Source organism: Microtus ochrogaster, assembly GCF_000317375.1.
Source record: "Microtus ochrogaster isolate Prairie Vole_2 chromosome 14 unlocalized genomic scaffold, MicOch1.0 chr14_random_1, whole genome shotgun sequence".
Lineage (NCBI taxonomy): Eukaryota > Metazoa > Chordata > Mammalia > Rodentia > Cricetidae > Microtus > Microtus ochrogaster.
In genome coordinates, this window is record NW_004949096.1 from 29,087,382 (window position 1) to 29,106,445 (window position 19,064).

A 19,064-nucleotide genomic window follows, 5' to 3' on the forward strand; every position below is an offset into this window, starting at 1 on the left:
AAAGATTTAAATGTGTTTGGGGCTGGAGAGATGGCTCAGGGGTTAAGAGCACTGGTGGTTCTTCCAGAGGACCTGGGTTCACTTCCCAGCACCCACATGGCAGCTTACAACTGCTGGTAACTCTACCTCCAGGGGATCTGACACCCTCGCAAAATACCAATGCACAGACAGTAAAAATAAATAAATCATTTAAAAAAAAAAAATAGAGAAAGGTAAAAGCCCAGAGGCAAAAGGTAGATGAGATAATTTAAGAAAAGCTGGTTAGAAACAAGCCAAGTTAAGTAAGGCTGGGCATTCCTAAGTAGGAATAAAACTCAGTGTGTGATTTATTTGGAGGCTGGGTTATAGGCCCTCCCAAAGAGCAAAGAACAAAGAAGAGCCCATAGAGTAATAACAACCGACTATAATAAATACTTGTTAACATCCGAGAAAGGGAGGGCAGGGGGAGAGGCTGTAAAAGTAAAGACTTAGTGGTAAAAGACTTGCCTATCACAGGTGAGGTTTAACCCTTAGTACAAACAAGACAAAACAAAACCCATTCACAGAAATTCCCCAAACCAAAACCTTGAAGAAAAGTGAGATGACACTGTTTGCATATCTCATAACAAACTTGAGATTTTTCAATAAAATAAAAGAGCATTTTGTGTATTCATCCAAAATGAAGCTCCTCTGCCATACAGTGAAAGGCATAAAGCAGATCACGAGACTCAAATGCTACAATGAAGATCAGGAAGATCTATAAACCAGCTCAGGACTGAGCAACTCTGCAGTCTGGCTTACCCAACAGCGGTAATTCTGCATCAGATTCAGTCGCACAGCCTGGATGCTTCCATCATAACAACCAGTGTAAATCTGGAGAAAGAGGTTCAGGGTATCAAACTAAATATACACAAGAAACAAATATAAAAACACCCTTCACGGAAGTATAAACAAACAGAAACCTCACATAAAACCTGGGTTCAGACACCAAAGTGGAGCAGTAATTTCCTGACCTTTGATCAGAGCCCCCTTGAAACTGTGCTCCTGAGAGGTCACCCTTGAGCTGTGGCTCACAGCAAGGATGGCAGGGCTCCAAGGTTTCTGCTTACTCTGTACTGGGACAGTGCTGCCTACTGGGAGTCTGTATTCAATGCAAAAAAAGGGTTTTACTACTCAAGATCTTGAAAACATCCATTCCAGTTCAAGCTCACAACTAAAAATAAAACCCTCTAAACTAAAGCAGGGAGCCTTTAATCCCAGCACTTGGGAGGTTGAGGCAGGCTTATCTCTCTGAGTTCAAGGCCAGTCTGGTCTACACAGCGAGTTCCAGGCCTGGCCTGCCAAGACTACACAGTAAAACCCTGTCTAAACAAATAAGAAAGAAAGGAAGTTAGTTAAGTAGTGTAGTAGGAGCTGCAGGCTGTGTTCCTGCCGCCCCAGTTCCTGGTCGCCTGGCTAGCTTTTAACCCGAAATAACAACACACAAACTGTATTCTTTTAAATACTGCTTGGCCCATTAACTCTAGCCCTTACAGGCTAATTCTCATATCCCGATCAACCCATCTCTAATAATCTGTGTAGCATCAGTCTTACCGGGAAAGATTCAGCATGTCTGACCTGGCAGCTTGCTTCATGGTGTCTGCCTGGGAGATGGGAGCATGGCCTCTGAGCTCACTTCCTCCCAGCATTCTGTTCTGTTTACTCCTCCCACCTATGTTTTAACCTATAAGGGCCAGCCAACCAGTTTCTTTATTTTTTAACCAATGACCTTCCTCCATCAAAGTAGGATTGGGTACGTTGGCGCTGACAATGCCACATTGGCCAAATCTTCTTAGTTCCCAGTGTCCTGTTCAGAGCATGTCTGCAAAAGCAGCACTCATTCTTTTTAGAGCATCTAGTCACATATTCCATTAACAGTGGTAATATAGATTTGACTTATTTTAGCTATTCATAGACACAGAATGACCAATAATGTTGCTGGGTTGCTTCCCACTATTATGACACAACACGGGGGCACATCACAATCAAGCTGGTAAGATGTCACTTTGGAAGTAGTAAAGGTAGACACATTATTATCAGCATATCGGGGCTGAAGTAAACACATTCAGAGGCAAACATCTGACAAAATAAGCAATACCCACCACACTTTTATGGATGGTCATACACATAATCATGTCTTTGTGTCCTCCATAAACTTGCAGTCGATCATGGGACTTAGGTGGAAGAAAAAAAGTTAGAGAATTAAGTCAGTGAAGGACTTGACACCAATGTCTTTACAATCAAAGTCTCAAACCTGAAGTCACTACAAGGAGAACTGGACAGGGTTTAAGAGGCTGCAGATGCTCTTCAGAAAGCATCTAAGTTTTGTTAATGGTAACACTAAGCTTCCTGACCTTCATGGCAGCAAGGTCAGGAATTCAGAGACATTGGAAGTTTGGGGCCAATGGGCTACACAGCCCTGTCTCAATCCCTGTCCACTTATCCACCCTATCCCCCCAAAAGAGAAAGGAAGATGGTAAAAAACCATGCTAATTTTGACAACTAGAAGCCTGAGCAAGTATCTCAGAGTGGTTTCTGGGTGTAGATTTGGCCTGGCTGCTTCCTAATCATTTTGGAAGGCTTTTTGAGAGTGTAGATTTAAAGGTGCCTATCCTTACTCCAGACCATCTCCTCAAAGCAGTCATGCCAAACACATGGGCCCAATCCTACCTGTAATTCGTAGACTCGGACAAACTTGTCCAGGCAGGCAGTTACCATCACCTTCCCCAGGATATTCACCACGGTCACTGCGTGATTGTGACCTTTATAGATGCGCACAAGCTCACCAGTCTGCACCAGAAAAGAGGGACAGTTCCTAGTCTGGCTTTTAGGGTTCCAGCAACACTGTATGACTGCAAGGTTCTAAGGGAACTATTCCGAGGCGCTGTAGACAAGCACAGCCACTCTGCTGCTAGCAGCGCACGGTGTCACTCTCACAGTACTGTAGCCCACAGACAACATTACACATGCCCTGTGACTAACGTTTGTTGACTTTGTGTATTTCGTATACACAACTAGGAGAGTCAGTTCTCTTCTGCCATGTGGGTTCAGGGGATGAAACTTAGTTTATGGGATTTCGGGGTAAGCTCCTTTACCTGCTAAGCCATTTACCAGCCCTTCTATTTCTGGAGTGAGAGTATCCCCAATCCAAAAGTCATAAATGCTCCAAAATCCGCAAGTTTATAGCATAGACAATCACAAGTGAAAAACTCTATACCTCACCCCATTTACAGTCAAAACTCAAGACACACTAAAAAACAAAATTATCTTCAAGCTATGTGTACACGAAACAAATTTTATATTTATACCCAAGATCTTTTTTATATACGCACACGCAATATACAAATATATAAATCTGAGCTAAGAAATGAGAGCCAAGCAGGCCTCTCACTTTCATCATTTCACTGGTCCAGTAAAAGTCAGGATGGCCTGGACTCCACCTGCAGACCAGGAACCGAGCTTCTGCGCTGCATCTGAGAACTAAGAGCAGTCTCAAACCGGTTATCTGTATCTGTTCTACTTTAAACACTCTCTGAGAGCCATGGTCCTCAAGCTTAAAAGAGGCATTCAAATGAAACTTCAAGTCTTTCTCTGATTAATTTTTTTTGATGAAGTTAGAATTTCCAGGAGGTTTGAAATTACCCAACAGCACACGCACACATATGGGGTTATTATTATTCCTTTTCACTAGATAATGGGAGATTTAAACATTAAGAGTGCTGAGGAAGCCTTCCAAACTTCCTTCCACCTCACCCCCAGCTTACATGGATGTTGTGAGCATGGACTGACTGGTCACTGGAGCCGCTGAACACAAGGTCATTCACCACCTTAAAGAAAACCAGAGTCAGATTTTGTGCAAGGTGACATTAACACACAGTGGCAAATGAGACTTTCCATCCATTCATTTTGAGATGAATACAAACTGTGTACAAAATAATGTTTCCCAGACAAGTTTTCTAACTGGAAATGTATGTCTTACCACCAGGCACCGTGATGAACCTGCCAGAACATTACTAGGTTCATGACCTCTGTGGACCGACTATGAACTGCCCTAGAAGGGCATTAGACTGTGCCCACACTACAGTAAAATACATTGTTTCTTGATAGCTAGCATTATTAAAAATGGTTGTTCATTCTGTGACCCACGCACAGAAGACTGCAATCTCCTTGACTGTGCTCTTTTCAAGACTCTCACAACACACCACACGGCAGTGGAAATGTCCAAACCTATTTACTCACCTTCATGCAAAGAACGGTCTTGCTGTGGCCCTCCAGGGTTCTGAGCAGGAGCCCGTTCCGTGCATCACGGACACTAATGGTACAGTCATAAGATCCTACGACCAGCAGTTTGCGGGCACCTTCCTGAGCTGTGGCGAGACAGCTCACTGCCCGAGGGCCATGGCATTCGAAGATCTCCTGTTGCTTGTTGTTCTAAAAAACAAACCAACATTCTATAAAACCAACTTAGCAAGAAAACCCCAAAAACAACTAACCAAAACTGCTACAAACTCACATCTACTGCCCACCCTAAATCCTGAATGTTCCAATCCCTGGCGTGCCAGTTCCAACTATCTTGGGACCTCTTTTCCCTAATATAGTAGGGCAAAATCGTCCATTACAAATTATTTTATAGCTCAACCTGAACTGTCCTGACCCTGATAACACGTCAATTCCAGTGGAGTTTTTGCCAATAGTTTCTGTAGACTCTCAGTTATTTTTCCTTTTTTGAAAAAGGGTCTTGCTAAGCAGCCCAGCCAAGCCTTGAACTTACTATGTAGCCAGCCCAGACTACACTCAAACTCACAAAAATCTCCTGCTTCAGCCTTCCCAGTGCTGAGATTATAGGCAAGAGCCACTATGCCTCTCTTCCCATTTGTCCCCCAAAAGATATGATACATAGCTCATGATGTTTCAAAAAATCTCTCCTGAGAGGTATTCATTTTCTTAGAGCATTTTAGATTTATTTCACTTGTGTGTATGTTTGTTTGACTGGGAGGGAGGGTGCTCTGCCATGTGTGTTCAGTCCCAGTGGAGGCCATAAGAGGCACCAGCCCTCCTGGATCTGAGTTACTGGTATTGCGAGCAGCAGACATGAGCGCTGGGAACTGAACTCTGGTCCTCTTAACCACTGAACCATTGTTCCAATTTAATAAAAAGTTCAAACTCTCAGGGATGGACCTGATTCCTGTGGGCATGTGGTACACAGACATATGCAGCAAAATATTCTTACACATTAAATAAGATAAATACATCTAAAACAAACAAAACAAACTTTAAAAAACTCCTCAAATTCTCCACATTAGTCTTACTTTCATCTTCTGATACCTCAAACTGCCTCCCCTCTGGAGATGCTAGCTCTCATGAAGTCATTTAACAGAAAACAGCAGCCTTTATATCAGAATGGTATCTTTACACCACAAACCCTATAAAAAATACGTGTTTCACCTCACACTTCATTCATGTTTCCCTTCTCCTACCCTGCTTGCCAGTCTTATTCACAAAGCTGCTCATTTCCCCCCCAAAATTTTTAAAAGGTACAGAAGGTACATACATGAAGTAAAACTCCTAGAAACTAAGCAGAAAGCAGCGTTGGCAGCTAAACAATCTTGACCTGCTAAGGAAAGCCTGGAGTTCAGGGCTGAGTGAGAAACAGTTTGGTGTGCAGTACTATGCTCTGCACTATAGGGGCATAGGCAACCAACGAAGCGAAGAGTTCAACCTATTCACACCCAACCCTTTCAAACCTGCTCCCTCTCTCAAATTCCCACCATGTAAAACCCTTTTCCATCTGATATCACCAAATGCTCCCTTTGTAATTGATCTCTGACATTAAATAACTGTACAAAAGAGAAAAAACATTTTATAACTATCAAGCTTCTGTCCTTTATAAATAAAATTTTAATATACTCTTATGTCCTTATTCCTAGTGCTTAATTCAACCTAATCAGGAGAGTGACACTCATGTCTTCAGTTAAACACATTAGAGTCTTCACATTTCATTTTAAAGGTTTCTAAAAAGCAAAGCCATGCTCCATCACATTCCTTATATGGTCCCAGCCAGCGCTGCACCAGGACCACTAAGACTGACAGGGACACGGTGCCACAAGCAGCCGTACTCACAAGCCCTGCTCCGGTACACATCGCACCCATTTCCTCTTCTTCACCCTAGCCTATCCTTCCACGCCAGCTGCCCACAAAGCCTCCGACAAGGTCTTCCCAACTCTACTAGTAAGGCTTCTCCAAGTTGTCAGGGTGCACTTACTTTCCAAAGCAGAAATGGGAGCAAGGCTTTTGATGTGTAAGCTCACTACTACCAGGCCATCGGGAAATTATTTATCAACTAGACACAACCTAGGCTCAGCTGGGAAGAAGAGTCTCAATGAAGGTTGTCAGGTTGGCCTGTCTAAGTCTAAGTACCATATGGGTGGTACTGTTCTCGGGTCTGGTGCCTGACTAGGAAAGTGAAGCAAGGGAGCTGAATAAAAGTTTGCATGTATTCACTTCCTTCTGTTCTTGGCTAGTGGCTTCAAGTTCTTGCCTTGATTTCCACTCCGTCTAACCTGGAACTATCAGCTAAATAAACCTTTCCTCTTTGAGTTGCTTTTTGGCTGGGTTATTTCATCACAGCAACAGAAACTAGGCTACTCTGGGGCCCAGGACAGGAAGATGGTGAAGTTTGCTCACCAAATGGATTCATCCTTGGGCTGGAAAAGAATGACGCTGTACAGCGGTTAGAGGAGACCTCTGACTGACTTTCCCTCACAGAACCCTAAGTCAGCCTCCAATCCTCATTAGCGTCAGAAGTCAGGGGCCCAGATTCATTTTCCATGCTGTCACAAGATAGACTGATTTAATCCATGACTCATTATTTGGCCCAAATATTCAGGCTTGGTTTAATTTAGTAGGGCTACATTTGGTCCTGGCATTTGTCTGAGCAGACAGAAAGGAGGACAGATTTCACTTGCACTAGAAGACAACTGTTTTTAAATAAAGGTTAGTTCTTTCCTCAAACCAGAAGAAAGAGATGGCCTCCCACTATTTCCCACAGCAGGGAAATTCAGCTCACTCCCCCAACCACTGACCTTTATGTTGAAAGTGACCACGGTGCCATTTGCTAGTCCAGCATAGAGGATTTTCCATCTATTATGAAGGCAGAGAACCCGGTCTTCCAGCTTTAACTGTTCTATACATTCTCGGGTCTGAAAAAACAAAACAAAAACCCCCACACCCCAAATAATCCCTTACTAACAGAGGATAGTGGTAAATGTGTGAACAGTTATTCCTCAAAATGCTTTAAAATGAGGCTGAAAAGCATGGTAGATTATCTTAAGTATTTTTCTTCTTTAAAATATAAGGTCAAGATCCCAGGGTGTAAGAGTACTATCAAAAAACAGTTTAACCATACTGGTATTTCTAACTAAAAATGTATAAATTCTTAAAAGGGCTGACTTAAGTGTTAAGCTTCTGAAACAAATAAAGATAAATAAATTATAAAGCTGCATTTGGCAGGCTGGTGATGTGGCTCAGTTGGTAGAGTATTTGTCTAGCAGGCAGGGAGTCCTGGGTTCAATCCCCAACATATCCTATAATAGGTGTAATGGCTCATGCCTGTTTCTCAGTGTTTGTTCTGACACATGCGTCCCAGTATGGAAGCCAGAGGACAACGTACAGAGCCAGTTCCTTCCTTCCATCATATGGACCCCATGGATCTGAACTTTGGCCATAAAGAGGGCACCAGATCTCAGTACAGACGGTTGTGAGCCACCATGTGGGTGCTGGGAACTCAGGACCCCGGGAAGAGGAGCCAGTGCTCTTAACCGCTGAGCCACCTCTCTAGCCCTAAGCTCAGCTTTTTTTTTTAAATATTTATTTATTATATATACAATATTCTGTCTGTGTGTATGCTTGAAGGCCAGAAGAGGGCACCAGACCCCATTACAGATGGTTGCGAGCCACCATGTGGTTGCTGAGAATTAACTCAGGACGTTTGGAAGAGCAGGCAATGCTCTTAACCTCTGAGCCATCTCTCCAGCCCCCTAAGCTCAGCTTTTCTGGGAAAAGAATTCAGATCTTCTTCAAGGCAAGCACTTTACTGACTTGTTTCTCTAGAATCGATAAAATTTAACTTTTAAAGAAATTAAATTAACAGGGACCAGTGAGACGGCTGAGCAGATGAAGGGTCCTGCAGCCAAGCTTGATCAAACCTTGGACCACAAGGTGGAGAGGAAAAACTCAGTGAGTCATTCTCTGGCCTCCACACACAAAGTAAGTAAGTATAATTGAAATATTGCAACTAAGATTAATTCTGACACATGATATAAGAGAATATTTATGAGAAAGACCAAGGGAACTATATTGTTAATTAAATTAATAGATACTGATGAACAAACAGAAAATGTGGTTCATGCTGAATCTTCTATCTACCTAAGATAGTATCAGCATGCTAAAATACACTCAGAAACAAACTGAGAAAGTCAAAGAAGAAGAGTAACAGAAAATATAGTTAAAGGTTCAATATTACCACTCTGACTTCTCTAGAGCCGCCTACCTTGACATCATAACAGCGAATGGTGTGGTCACTGGAACCAGTGTACAGGACAGAATTCTTCCCAGAGGTGTGAGTGACAAGCAGGCAGTTCACTTTGGAAATGTGGCCCTCGAAGACACCAATACACTTCCGACTCTGAAAATCAAGCACAGGTCAGATTCTTACGTACAGGATTTTAGAAGGTATGGTGGTTTGCGCCAGAAATGTTCACCAGTCTTAGGTATCTGGTGGTGCTGTCTGGGGGAGGTTTAGGCGGTACAGCCTTGCTTGGATAAGCTATGTCAAAGGGGGCAGGCATTTCCAGTTCACTCTCTCTGCTCCATGCCTGAGGTTTAAGATGGGAATTTCCTCATCCTGCCACTGTGCTGGCTGCCACCCTGTTCCTGCCACTAGGAATACAGCCCTCTGGAACTGGAAGCCCAAACAAACCCTTTCTTCTAGAAGATGCCTTGGTCATGGTGTTTTATCACAGTGATAGAAAGAGTAACCAATATGGAGGACTTAGACAATGTCCTTTGTTAATAAAAACAAGCAAAAACTTTCAGTTCATTCCTATATTGACCCCAATTATGCTGCTCAGTACACAAAGTGTGCTCAGTGAACATCTGTTGTCCACTGGATGCCCAACAAAGTCACATACAGTGAGATACCTACAACCATATACTGACTAAGCCACACCCAAAAATACCTAGGTGGTTCACAATGAGGCAGGAGAGAATTTCACTTAATGCCTAGGTCAAGTTTTTCTAATATATGAACCAAGGAACCTAGCAAATCCAAACTGCTGCTAATTGTCCAGAGAGTTATGCATTTGATTGCCAGATTATGAGATTGCACAACAATTTAAAAATATCAGGTGCTGGGGCTGGAGAGATGGCTCAGAGGTTAAGAGTATTGCCTGCTCTTCCAAAGGTTCTGAGTTCAATTCCCAGCAACCACATGGTGGCTCACAACCATCTGTAATGGGGTCTGGTGCCCTCTTCTGGCCTGCAGGCATACACATGGACAGAATATTGTATTAAAATAAATATTTAAAAAAATATCAGGTGCTATCACTGGTCCTAGTAGCTTAGGAAAAATCTATCTTAAATGCTACGTCTGCATATATAACAAGATCTATTTAGAATATACATACATACATCCATACACACATCTCACAACTTGAACTCTAGACCTGATTTCCCAGATTTAGATGTTTGGAGACGCAGATTCATGTAGCTTAAAACACTTCAAGCCTTTGTACCAGAGGGTAGCTTTAAACTCCCAATCCTCCTGTCTCTATTTTCCAAGTGATGGGATTACAGGCATATGCTACCACACCCAGCTCTGCTTTTGCAGAGCACATACTCATACTGATTTCTTCTTGGGGTCACTTCCAATAGATCTAGGGGTCACGCCCCTAGATTACATAACTGCTTGCACAGGAGAATTTTTTTCTAATTGAGAGAGGAAGATACCTGAGAGGTAGGCACCTCTCAGAACTACATTTTAGGAAATGTGACTAGAGAAGGCAGAGCTGTCCCCATGGACTGCATGATCCACTGCCTCTAGGACAGCCTACAACCCCTGGGAAGCCAGTACGCTTGTTCCCTCCACTGATGCTAGGAACAACACAAGTGAGTTCTAAAGGCTGCAACCAGAGGTTCTCCAAACATCATTCTTACCACCAAATTATAGACTCGGACACTTGCGTCTGCCGAGCAGGTGTACAGCAAGTTTCCAAATATCTGAATTGCATTCACTGCAGCTTGGTGTCCTTCAAAGCTCCCTTCTGTTGGCTCATCATCATCTCCTGGCTCTGAAGATATTTCTAGAAATCAGAAACAGGTTTCAGACACATGTCTGCTACAGACTGAAAAGATACTAAGTCAAAGTCATCACAACCATCTAGAGGATTTAAATGAAGTCACCGAAAGATTCTCCTAAGTCCTAGCTCCCCAAGCAGAACGTCACAATTTTCAAAGTTCTTCATTGGGAAGACTCCACCAAAAAACAAGGACAACTTTAAAACCAATGAGGTCAGAAAAGGGAACCAGTTAAGACAGATGTGCGCGTGAGCTTGCAAAGTTCAGGACCTACAGACTTGGCGCTGTAACCTCTCACTTCAACTCCTGCTCTGTGAACACTTGTAAATAGGTTTAAACTGACTAGACTTCTAAACTCTAAGAACCCTTTCCCCGCAGCTACTTTTAAACAAACAGAACAATTACCTGAAGAGTTCTTGGATGCTTTTATGGAGGAGATCACTGTCTGAGTTTCTGCCACACTGAAAAAATAAAAGCAACAATTTCTTGGCATCTGGAGACCAGGACAGATGGTAAAACTAAAAATTTTCTAACTCAATTTTTCCACCTGAAATTTCTTTGAAATTTACAACAGTCAAGAGAAAACAACGCCCCCCAAAAAAAAACAACTTCCAAGATTTGATTTTCCCCTGTTCATAACTTTTTTCACATAATTTTTGATTTATAAATTCTAAAATTCTACTTAGAAGAGAAAATGAAGCTGGGTGGTGCTAGCAAATGCCTTTAATTCTAGCACCTGGGAGGCAGAGGCAGGTGGATCTCTGAGTTTAAGGCCGCCAGCCTGGTCTACAGAGCAAGTTCTAGAACAAACAACTAGGCTTATACAGAGAAACCCTGGCTTTAAAACAACAACAACAACAACAACAACAAAGAGTAACTGAAAGAGCAGTTGTGAGAGCCAAAGGTACATTTTAGGTTCTAATTACTATGCCCTAGAGATCCGTGAAACAAAAAATGCCTCTAATCTGTGAGCCCCTTGCCCAAGGACAGATGGTTCCAGAAATGCTGGAGGCCATTGTTTATGCGAGATTAACAAGCCACGTGGTTTTCATTCCCCTAAACAATTTTATTTGAGCCGTGTGCACTGGCCGTGCTTGATCATGTGGGGGTTTCTCAGGAGGTATGCTTGCTCCTGATTGGATCTGATGGAAAATGCAATGAATTATGGGTTTTCCTTAGCAACTTGCCATACTTGATTCTGGGCCATTTCCCAGGAACCTGGGTATGAACTTAAGCCCTACCTGACAGGAACGCCATCCTTGTAGCGGGTGCCAAGCTCACTGGTAGAGCTAACTTCATCACAACCACAACGAGAAGCTTCCACTGGGTTTTGCTCTGCAGAGCTCCAGCTGTCTTTTTTTGATGGGCTGTCTGGTTTCTCTTCTCCAGATTCAGAAGAATCGATGGCAACTACCTCTAACTGAGGATTAGGGACTTCCAGGACTTCCAGGGAGGACTCGCTGTCTGGCTCTGCTCCGAGAGGTTCTTGCTCCCGCCCAGGTCTGCTGTCTCCCCAGGTGGAGGTCGTTACTTTCCCCCCTTTAGCTACCTTTCCAGCCTTTGTCTTTCTTGCAGGCTTAGCAGTGAACACATCCTGTTCAGTGTCACTGTTCTCGGGAACATGGGTGGCCCTCAGCGTCTTCTTCTTCCGGAGTTTCTTCTTCTTCTTGCTCCCTCTAGTTTCTGCTGATGCCAGTGTGGATTCAGCCTGCTGCTCAGCTGGAGAGTGAGTCTCCTTCTCCACAGGGGTTTCGGGAGTGAAAGACAGCCTCAGAAAAGAACTGCTACAGGCTTCAGAACCGCTGCTGCCTTTGGCAGACTCTTCACCTTTGTTTATGCCAGGTCGCTCAGGAGACTGGGAGGAGAGGGAGTTTTCTCTGCTTCTGGAATTTACTTGCCCCACAGGAGAATTCTTATCTCGGTTAGCCTCCAGGCAGCTTTCTGTTGACTCTGAAGTTAATGCTGCAGGGGTGGCTGGGTAAACTGGGAAGCTGTCACTGACCAGTCCTGAATCAGGAAATCAAACAGAAAATCAGCTTCTGCAGCAGGGACTGTGCCTACTGATTTCTCTTCTACTCTGAATGTTCACATATTTAATGGTATACAGGCTTTGCTTTGTATATCATTTGCATGCATACAAGGAATAAGTTCCAGTGCACACATGCCCAGGAACTTGTGTGGAGGTCAGAGGACAGCTTTTGGGAGCCATTCTTACTTTCTACCTTGCATGGAGGCAGAGAATCTCTTACTGCTTCTGCCAATGCACTGTGTACTTGAGGCTGGTCAATGCATGGACTTCTTGATTCTATCTGAGTCCCATTTTATGGTAGTGTGCGGGATTACAACATGGATCTTCAGCGTTTAAGAGTAAATAATTTCGGGGCTGGAGAGATGGCTCAGTGGTTAAGAGCATTGCCTGCTCTTCCAAACGTCCTGAATTCAATTCCCAGCAACCACATGGTGGCTCACAACCATCTGGAATGAGGTCTGGTGCCCTCTTCTGGCCTGCAGACATACACACAGACAGAATATTGTATACATACTAAATAAATAGGGGAAGGAGGGGAATAAATAAATAAATAAATAAGAGTAAATGATTTCATCCACAGAACCTCCTCCTTAGCTCCCACAGACTAAGGTCAGATTATGATTTCTCTATTATACAGTCAGCATGTAAACAGACACTTATGGTTTAAGACGGACTGAAATACAGTTCTGAAATGTAGTTCTGCGGCAGTACTGACTTTGCCTAAAATGCAATTTCCAGCAGCCTACCCCCTTAAAAGATAGGAAATACATAACAAAATATATCCAGTTAATTTTTATTAGATAATCTACTCAAAAGTCAGTATAATTCACTGCATAAATTGTATCTTTTTGCTAATTTTACTTGTGCACGCGGGCATGTGCGAGGGTCAGAGGACAATTTGCAGAAGTCACTTCTCTCTTTTTACAGTATCGACTGCGGGTTGAACCCAGGCTTTCTTCAGGCTTGAGTCACCTCACCAACTCTAATGCGTTAGTTTTAAAAACCTAAATACTAATCCCATAAAAGTAACTTAAAATTCAATATGACAGATCATAGACATTCGATACTAGCATCTGCATAAATACTGCAACAGGGCACCAATAGCAGAAGCTGAGGTAATTTCTCAAAAACTGTTTTTAGCTTAAGGAATCACACAATGCTTCTTTGACTTTTGGCAGGGGGAGCGTATGTATGTGTACATACCATGGCGTAAGTGGACAATACTGAGTGTCAGTTCTTGCCTTCTACCGTATTGAGGCAGGCTCGCTTGTTTTCTGCTGCTGTGCTTCATACTCGAGGCTAGCTGGCCTGCAAGCTTCCAAGTCATTCACATCTTGACCTCCCACACCAAGGAGTGCTGGGATTAGATATGTGCCACCGCACGCAGCTTTTTACGTGGGTTCCAGGGATCAGACTTGAGCTGGCAGGCTTGCCTTGGCTAGCTTATGTCTGCTGAGCCGTTTCATTTGGACTGTCTGTTCTCTGACTGAGTGTTTAATATGATAGGATTTGAAGTAACGAAAACAGTTAAGAAGTTATTTTCAAATGATAACCTGGCAAGTGTTAAGTTCTGGCTCCTTCTCAACCCACATAAGTTCCTGTTAATACCTGTGAACATCAGAACCCTATGGCCAATACAACCACTCGCCTCTCAGGTTTTTAATCAATCCTGGCTTACATCTGAGGTAATAAAGACAGTTAAGTGCTCAAAAATTCAGAGTACACGCCTTAGCACACAAACAGGGTGACCAATCTTAACCCGAGCATCAAACCACAAATGAAACGCCAGTGTGATGTCAATTCATTAAGCTCTGAGAAAATCAGGGAACAATGAAACTTAAATTACATTCTCTGAAACATTTTATTAGTTTCTTAAGAATTTACATTTATTTATATCTGTGTGTTCAGCACAGCTGTGCATGTGGGGTCCAGGGTCTCTCCTCCTCAGGTCATCAGGCTTGGCGACAAGCACCTTGACCCACTGAGTCATCTCCCCGACCACATTCTCAAGTATTTGAAAACGACCCTCCTACATAAATTATGTCAATAAAAAAAAAAAAAAAACTAACTATAATAACTACTTTGAGACCTAGAACAGATTAGGCTGCTCTCTAACTCAGAGATCCACCTGTGTGTGACTTTGCTCTAGCAGGCTTTATACAGTGATGTCTAGTTGTCTTCAGGATTGCCCTGAACTACAGAAAGGCTTACTCACTATTAGTCTGCAGTAATTCCTTGGACACACTGGAAGCAGGGCCTTGGGGCACAGCATTCATACTCCCCTCTTGTTCAGGAGACATGGGCTCTTGTTTAATCTGAACTGATGACTCAGGGACAGTACCATGGACTTGGAAAGCAGACGTGGTTAATTGGAGAGGGGTTCCAGTGGATGGTAGGGACACATGGGAAGGAGGCGGCTCCAGAAACCCTGGGAAAAAGGGAGTAGGCAGCAGTGGGGTCTCAACAGAGGTCTGAGATTGACTGTTCCTTTGTTCTCGTGCTGTGAAGCTGTGGGGAGCCTGTTCTGCCTGCTCAGAGGGCTCATACGTTTCTACAACAGGAAACATAGACAACACATACAAATGCAAGAATGTCACTTGGAAAGTCAGTTTTTATTTGCTTTGTTTTGTTAGAAACAAGGTCACACTATGTAATGCTAGCTGTTCTGGAACTTATTATATAGACCAAACTGGTCTTGAACTCACAGAGATTCACTTGTCTCAGGGTTCCAAGGCTGGGATTAAAGGCACATCTCAGCATACCTGGCATCCAATATGTATATTAAAGGTTACGAAATAATTTTAAGTTGGTCACGGTATTACGCGCCTGTAATCACAGCACTTGGAAGATGGAGACAGAGAATGAAGAGTTCAGCAGCATCATTACCTACCTACCAAGTTTAAGGGAACATGAGCTACATGAGATCCTGTCTCATAAATAAAAATTAGCCAGACATGGTGGCTCATGCCTTTAATCCCAGCACACAGGAGGCAGATCTCTGTGAGTTCCAGGCCAGTGTGGTTTACAGAGCAAATTCCCTGGACTGCCAGGGCTACATTGAAAGACCCTGCATTAAAAACAAACAAACAAACAATAAAAAATAGAAACAAATAAGAAATTAAATTAATAATGTGATAGCATCCTCCCTTTTAACTTGTCCAAACACAATGTAGACAACCAACAAAGGCAGAGAAAAAAAATTAAATATTAAATAGCTTATCCAAGTCATACAGTTACTAATGGAAGCCAAGATTTGAATTCAGTGCTTCTGATTCCTAACCAAAAGTCTCCACTGCTTCTTTTCCTTCTTCCATTACTGCAGTCCCACACTATTAACTGAACCTCGGGCCTTGTCAATATCAAGCAAGCACTCAACAACTACGCTATATCACTAATTCTTCTCATTTTTAGATGTAGGCGGGTCTTGAATTCACTCTCTAACCCATATAAATCTTGATCTCATGATCCTCCTGAGCAGGAAACCACAGGCCTGGCCACTCAGCCCAGTTGTTAAAACATCTTTGAGACGCACAGGCCTCTGGGTGAAACCCTGGAGACATGCAGGAAACTGTGTGACACTCCCATGGCTTCTTTGCTTTACCCGGACAGAGAACAAAAGGTCACAATACCTTGTAATCCTTGTAGAATCTGTATTCTGTGAGTCCTCAGTGCGTTCATCTCCATAGTTATCTGAAAGTAAAATACTTTGCTAAGCATTCTCGAATCCAACACCAAGCTTGCCAGCATTCCTAGTATTCTCTAGCTGTTACCTGCTGCTTGAGCATGAGCAACCTCTGAACTTCCACATAAGCTGTCTGCAGAGCAGCCCGCGCCTGCAGGAGGTTGTTATCCATGCACTGCAGCGACTTGTTCAGTTCTTCCTCTCTTAAGGAGATATTCAGTAGCTGGTCAACCTGAGAACGTTCTGTCAAAACAAAACAAAAGGGCTGGTTTAATAATAGTTCCTTCAAAGGTAGAAACACACGTGCTCAGCACAAACACATCTTCTTCCTGACAGGTAAACAAGACTTATGGATCTCATAAAACAAGAACCAGAAGGGGACTTTCAGTTTCCACCCCCACTTACTGTGTTTGAGATCTCAGCCCTAGAACAATGGCTCTGGTCGTGTTTCCCTTTCTTCTGCTGTCCATCGAGCTCCTCACTTAGGGCTTTGGGTGAGACCGAGCCTCAGACTACAGAACGTGCTTTTGAAACCATGTTCTAATCTGTTTCTCAGATTCAAACAGTTCCCTTTTACCAGACTCTTGCTGGTTTTTTGAGACAGGGACTACATGGTCTCAGCTGACCTGGAACTTTCAGACCCACTTGCCTGTCTCTGCGGAGAGCTGGGATTAAGGGCACCAATCACAACTGGCCTATTTATGGTTTTTGTTGTTGCTATTGTTGGGGTCTCATTACATAGCAGAGTTTGGCCTTGAACTTTCTAAGCATTTGATAACCTCGAGCTACTTACTGATCCTCCTGCCTCCACCTCCCCAGTGTGCTAAGGAGCACTTTTTGTTCTGTGACTGTGTTGCAGTTCTCTTTATGAAAGCTCCCCAATGAAGATGCTGAATAGAAACCTAAACAGACCCAAATCAGAGCCTGTTCTTTCTGCTACAAACTCCTTAATTCACATCAGAAAAGCAAACACGGAACCTCAAAAATATAAAGGTGAAGCCAGGTGAGCTGGCTCCCAGCTGCAATCCCAGCACTTGGGACTTGGAGGCAGAGCTACTCTGAGTTCAAGGCTAGTCTGAGTCACAGGACAACAAAAAAAGTGAGAGGGACACAAATTTAATTAAATTACCTGTTCCTTCTCATTCTAATTGGTGAAATTAGAATCAGTGAAATTTCCTGCCTATACATATATGCCTATGATATAACTTAGCTTTCAGTTCTATATGGCATCATGTTTTCTTCAGCAGCAGCAACTAACATTGCAAGAAATCATACTTTTCTTCACTTTTTTTTTTTTTTTTTTTTTTTTTTGTTTTTTGAGACAGGGGTTTCTTTTTAACAGTCCTGGCTGTCCTCAAACTCACTAAGGTTGCCTGCCTTTGCCTCCGAAGTGCTGGGATTAAAGGCGTGTGCCACTACTACCATGCTCTTTTCTCTGCTTTTAAACAAGACCACAATATAAGAAAAACCATGTACGAGTTAGGTATGGTGGCACAAGTTTGCAATCTAGCTTTCCAGAGGCTAAAGCAGGATTGTAGCCCAGGCCATCCTGGGTCTATAGACAGGTGATACCCAGTGCTGAGGACTGAACCAGGGGCCTCATGCCTTCTAGGCAAGTAAGTACTTTACCACTGAGTCACAATTCAGTTCCTTTCTCAATAAAAACAAACAAACAAACAAACAAACAAACAAACAAACACATACAGCAAGCCTTGTGGTATGCTCTAAGCTTGTAATTCTAGCACATGGAAGGCTGAGACAAGAGGATCTCTAAGTCTAAAGCCAGTCTTGATAACATAAGGTTACCTATCTCAAAGGCCAATCTTGACTATATAGCAATACCACCTCAAAACAAACAGTAAGTACTATGAAGCAGATGTTCAGTGTTTGATGAGTGGAAACTGACATGTCAAATTATAAAAAAGCCAAAGTGCTATCGGGAACTTCTTGTGCTCAGAGATACAGGTAGAGCACCTGCCTAGCGTGTATGAGGCCCTGGATTCAATCCCTAGCATTGCAAAAATAAAAACAATAGGCCAGGCAGTGGTGGCACACACCTTTAACCCCAGCACTAGAGAGGCAGAGGAAAGTGTATCTCTGTGAGTTGCAGGACAGCCAGAGTTGTTAACACAGAGAAACCCTGTCTTAAAAAAAAAAGACTCCAAACAAACAAAAACAAAATAATTAAAACAATTATGTTCTGCTATAGAATTCTATAGCCATACCTTTCTTTCCTTTAATTTTCCTCCGTTTATTTTTTCTCTCAAGACTTGGTAGTTCAGGGGAAGATCCATCCTGAAGAGAAAGAAAATTGAATATTGAATATATAAATAAGGGAAATTCTGCGAGAGAGGAACAAAAGGAATGAGTTTTAAGATAGCCATATGCTACCTTTTGCTACTGCTATTATCTCTGAGAGAACAATACAGGCCTTGTGCACAACTCAACTGGTAGTTGACTTAAGGTTTTTAATACAAAGCCCAAGGTCAAGTGCTTTCTGGTATAGATTAGTACAGCCCACGTGCCCAGCCTTCCATGTAGGTAAAATGACATGCAGAACCAAGGACATTTTAATTGATTTCGTCACGGCATAGGTTCCACTCTAAATTTCCATAGTTTCCAACAAAAAGCCAAACTACCTTAATAGGCAAACCTCAAGATAATGGCTTTTCAAAAGGGTACACCTCAAGCTTCCAGAATATTTAAAATCACTAACAGTATCTTCTCTGGCTTAGAGAAGCAGACTCAGGGCTTGAAGTAGGTCTAAATCTGTTAATCACTTCAGTTTCAAAGGGAGGGGGGGTGCCAGATTACAGACAGTATGACCACCAGCAGCTTTTTTGGTTTGTTTTGCTTTTCCAGAGAGGGACCTTGGAATAGGGATATCACCACTACCACCACCATCACGGAGCCAGAGGAGTACAAGTTGGTTAAATGAAGGCAAAGTGTGTTACACGATCAGGTGGGGTACTACGGACGAAA

General features: G+C 42.9%; 1 protein-coding gene across 6 annotated transcripts in view; it reads right to left on the reverse strand.

Moving 5' to 3' along the window:
- The window catches only part of Znf106 (zinc finger protein 106), a 56,632-nt gene that overhangs the window by 5,954 nt on the left and 31,614 nt on the right, over positions 1–19,064 (reverse strand). For 4 of the 6 annotated variants that reach the window (XM_013352640.2, XM_026787824.1, XM_005364309.3 and 1 more), the window contains 14 exons: positions 18,308–18,377; positions 16,171–16,325; positions 16,030–16,090; positions 14,616–14,951; positions 11,613–12,378; positions 10,777–10,832; positions 10,231–10,376; positions 8,567–8,701; positions 7,101–7,217; positions 4,258–4,449; positions 3,783–3,845; positions 2,689–2,808; positions 2,121–2,192; positions 781–852 (listed from right to left, as the gene is read on the reverse strand). In XM_013352640.2, coding sequence (XP_013208094.1) covers positions 781–852; positions 2,121–2,192; positions 2,689–2,808; positions 3,783–3,845; positions 4,258–4,449; positions 7,101–7,217; positions 8,567–8,701; positions 10,231–10,376; positions 10,777–10,832; positions 11,613–12,378; positions 14,616–14,951; positions 16,030–16,090; positions 16,171–16,325; positions 18,308–18,377 — 2,361 coding nt within the window. The remainder of the gene's footprint in view (positions 1–780; positions 853–2,120; positions 2,193–2,688; positions 2,809–3,782; positions 3,846–4,257; positions 4,450–7,100; positions 7,218–8,566; positions 8,702–10,230; positions 10,377–10,776; positions 10,833–11,612; positions 12,379–14,615; positions 14,952–16,029; positions 16,091–16,170; positions 16,326–18,307; positions 18,378–19,064) is intronic. The other 2 variants (XM_013352638.2, XM_005364311.3) reach the window with 2 other exon arrangements.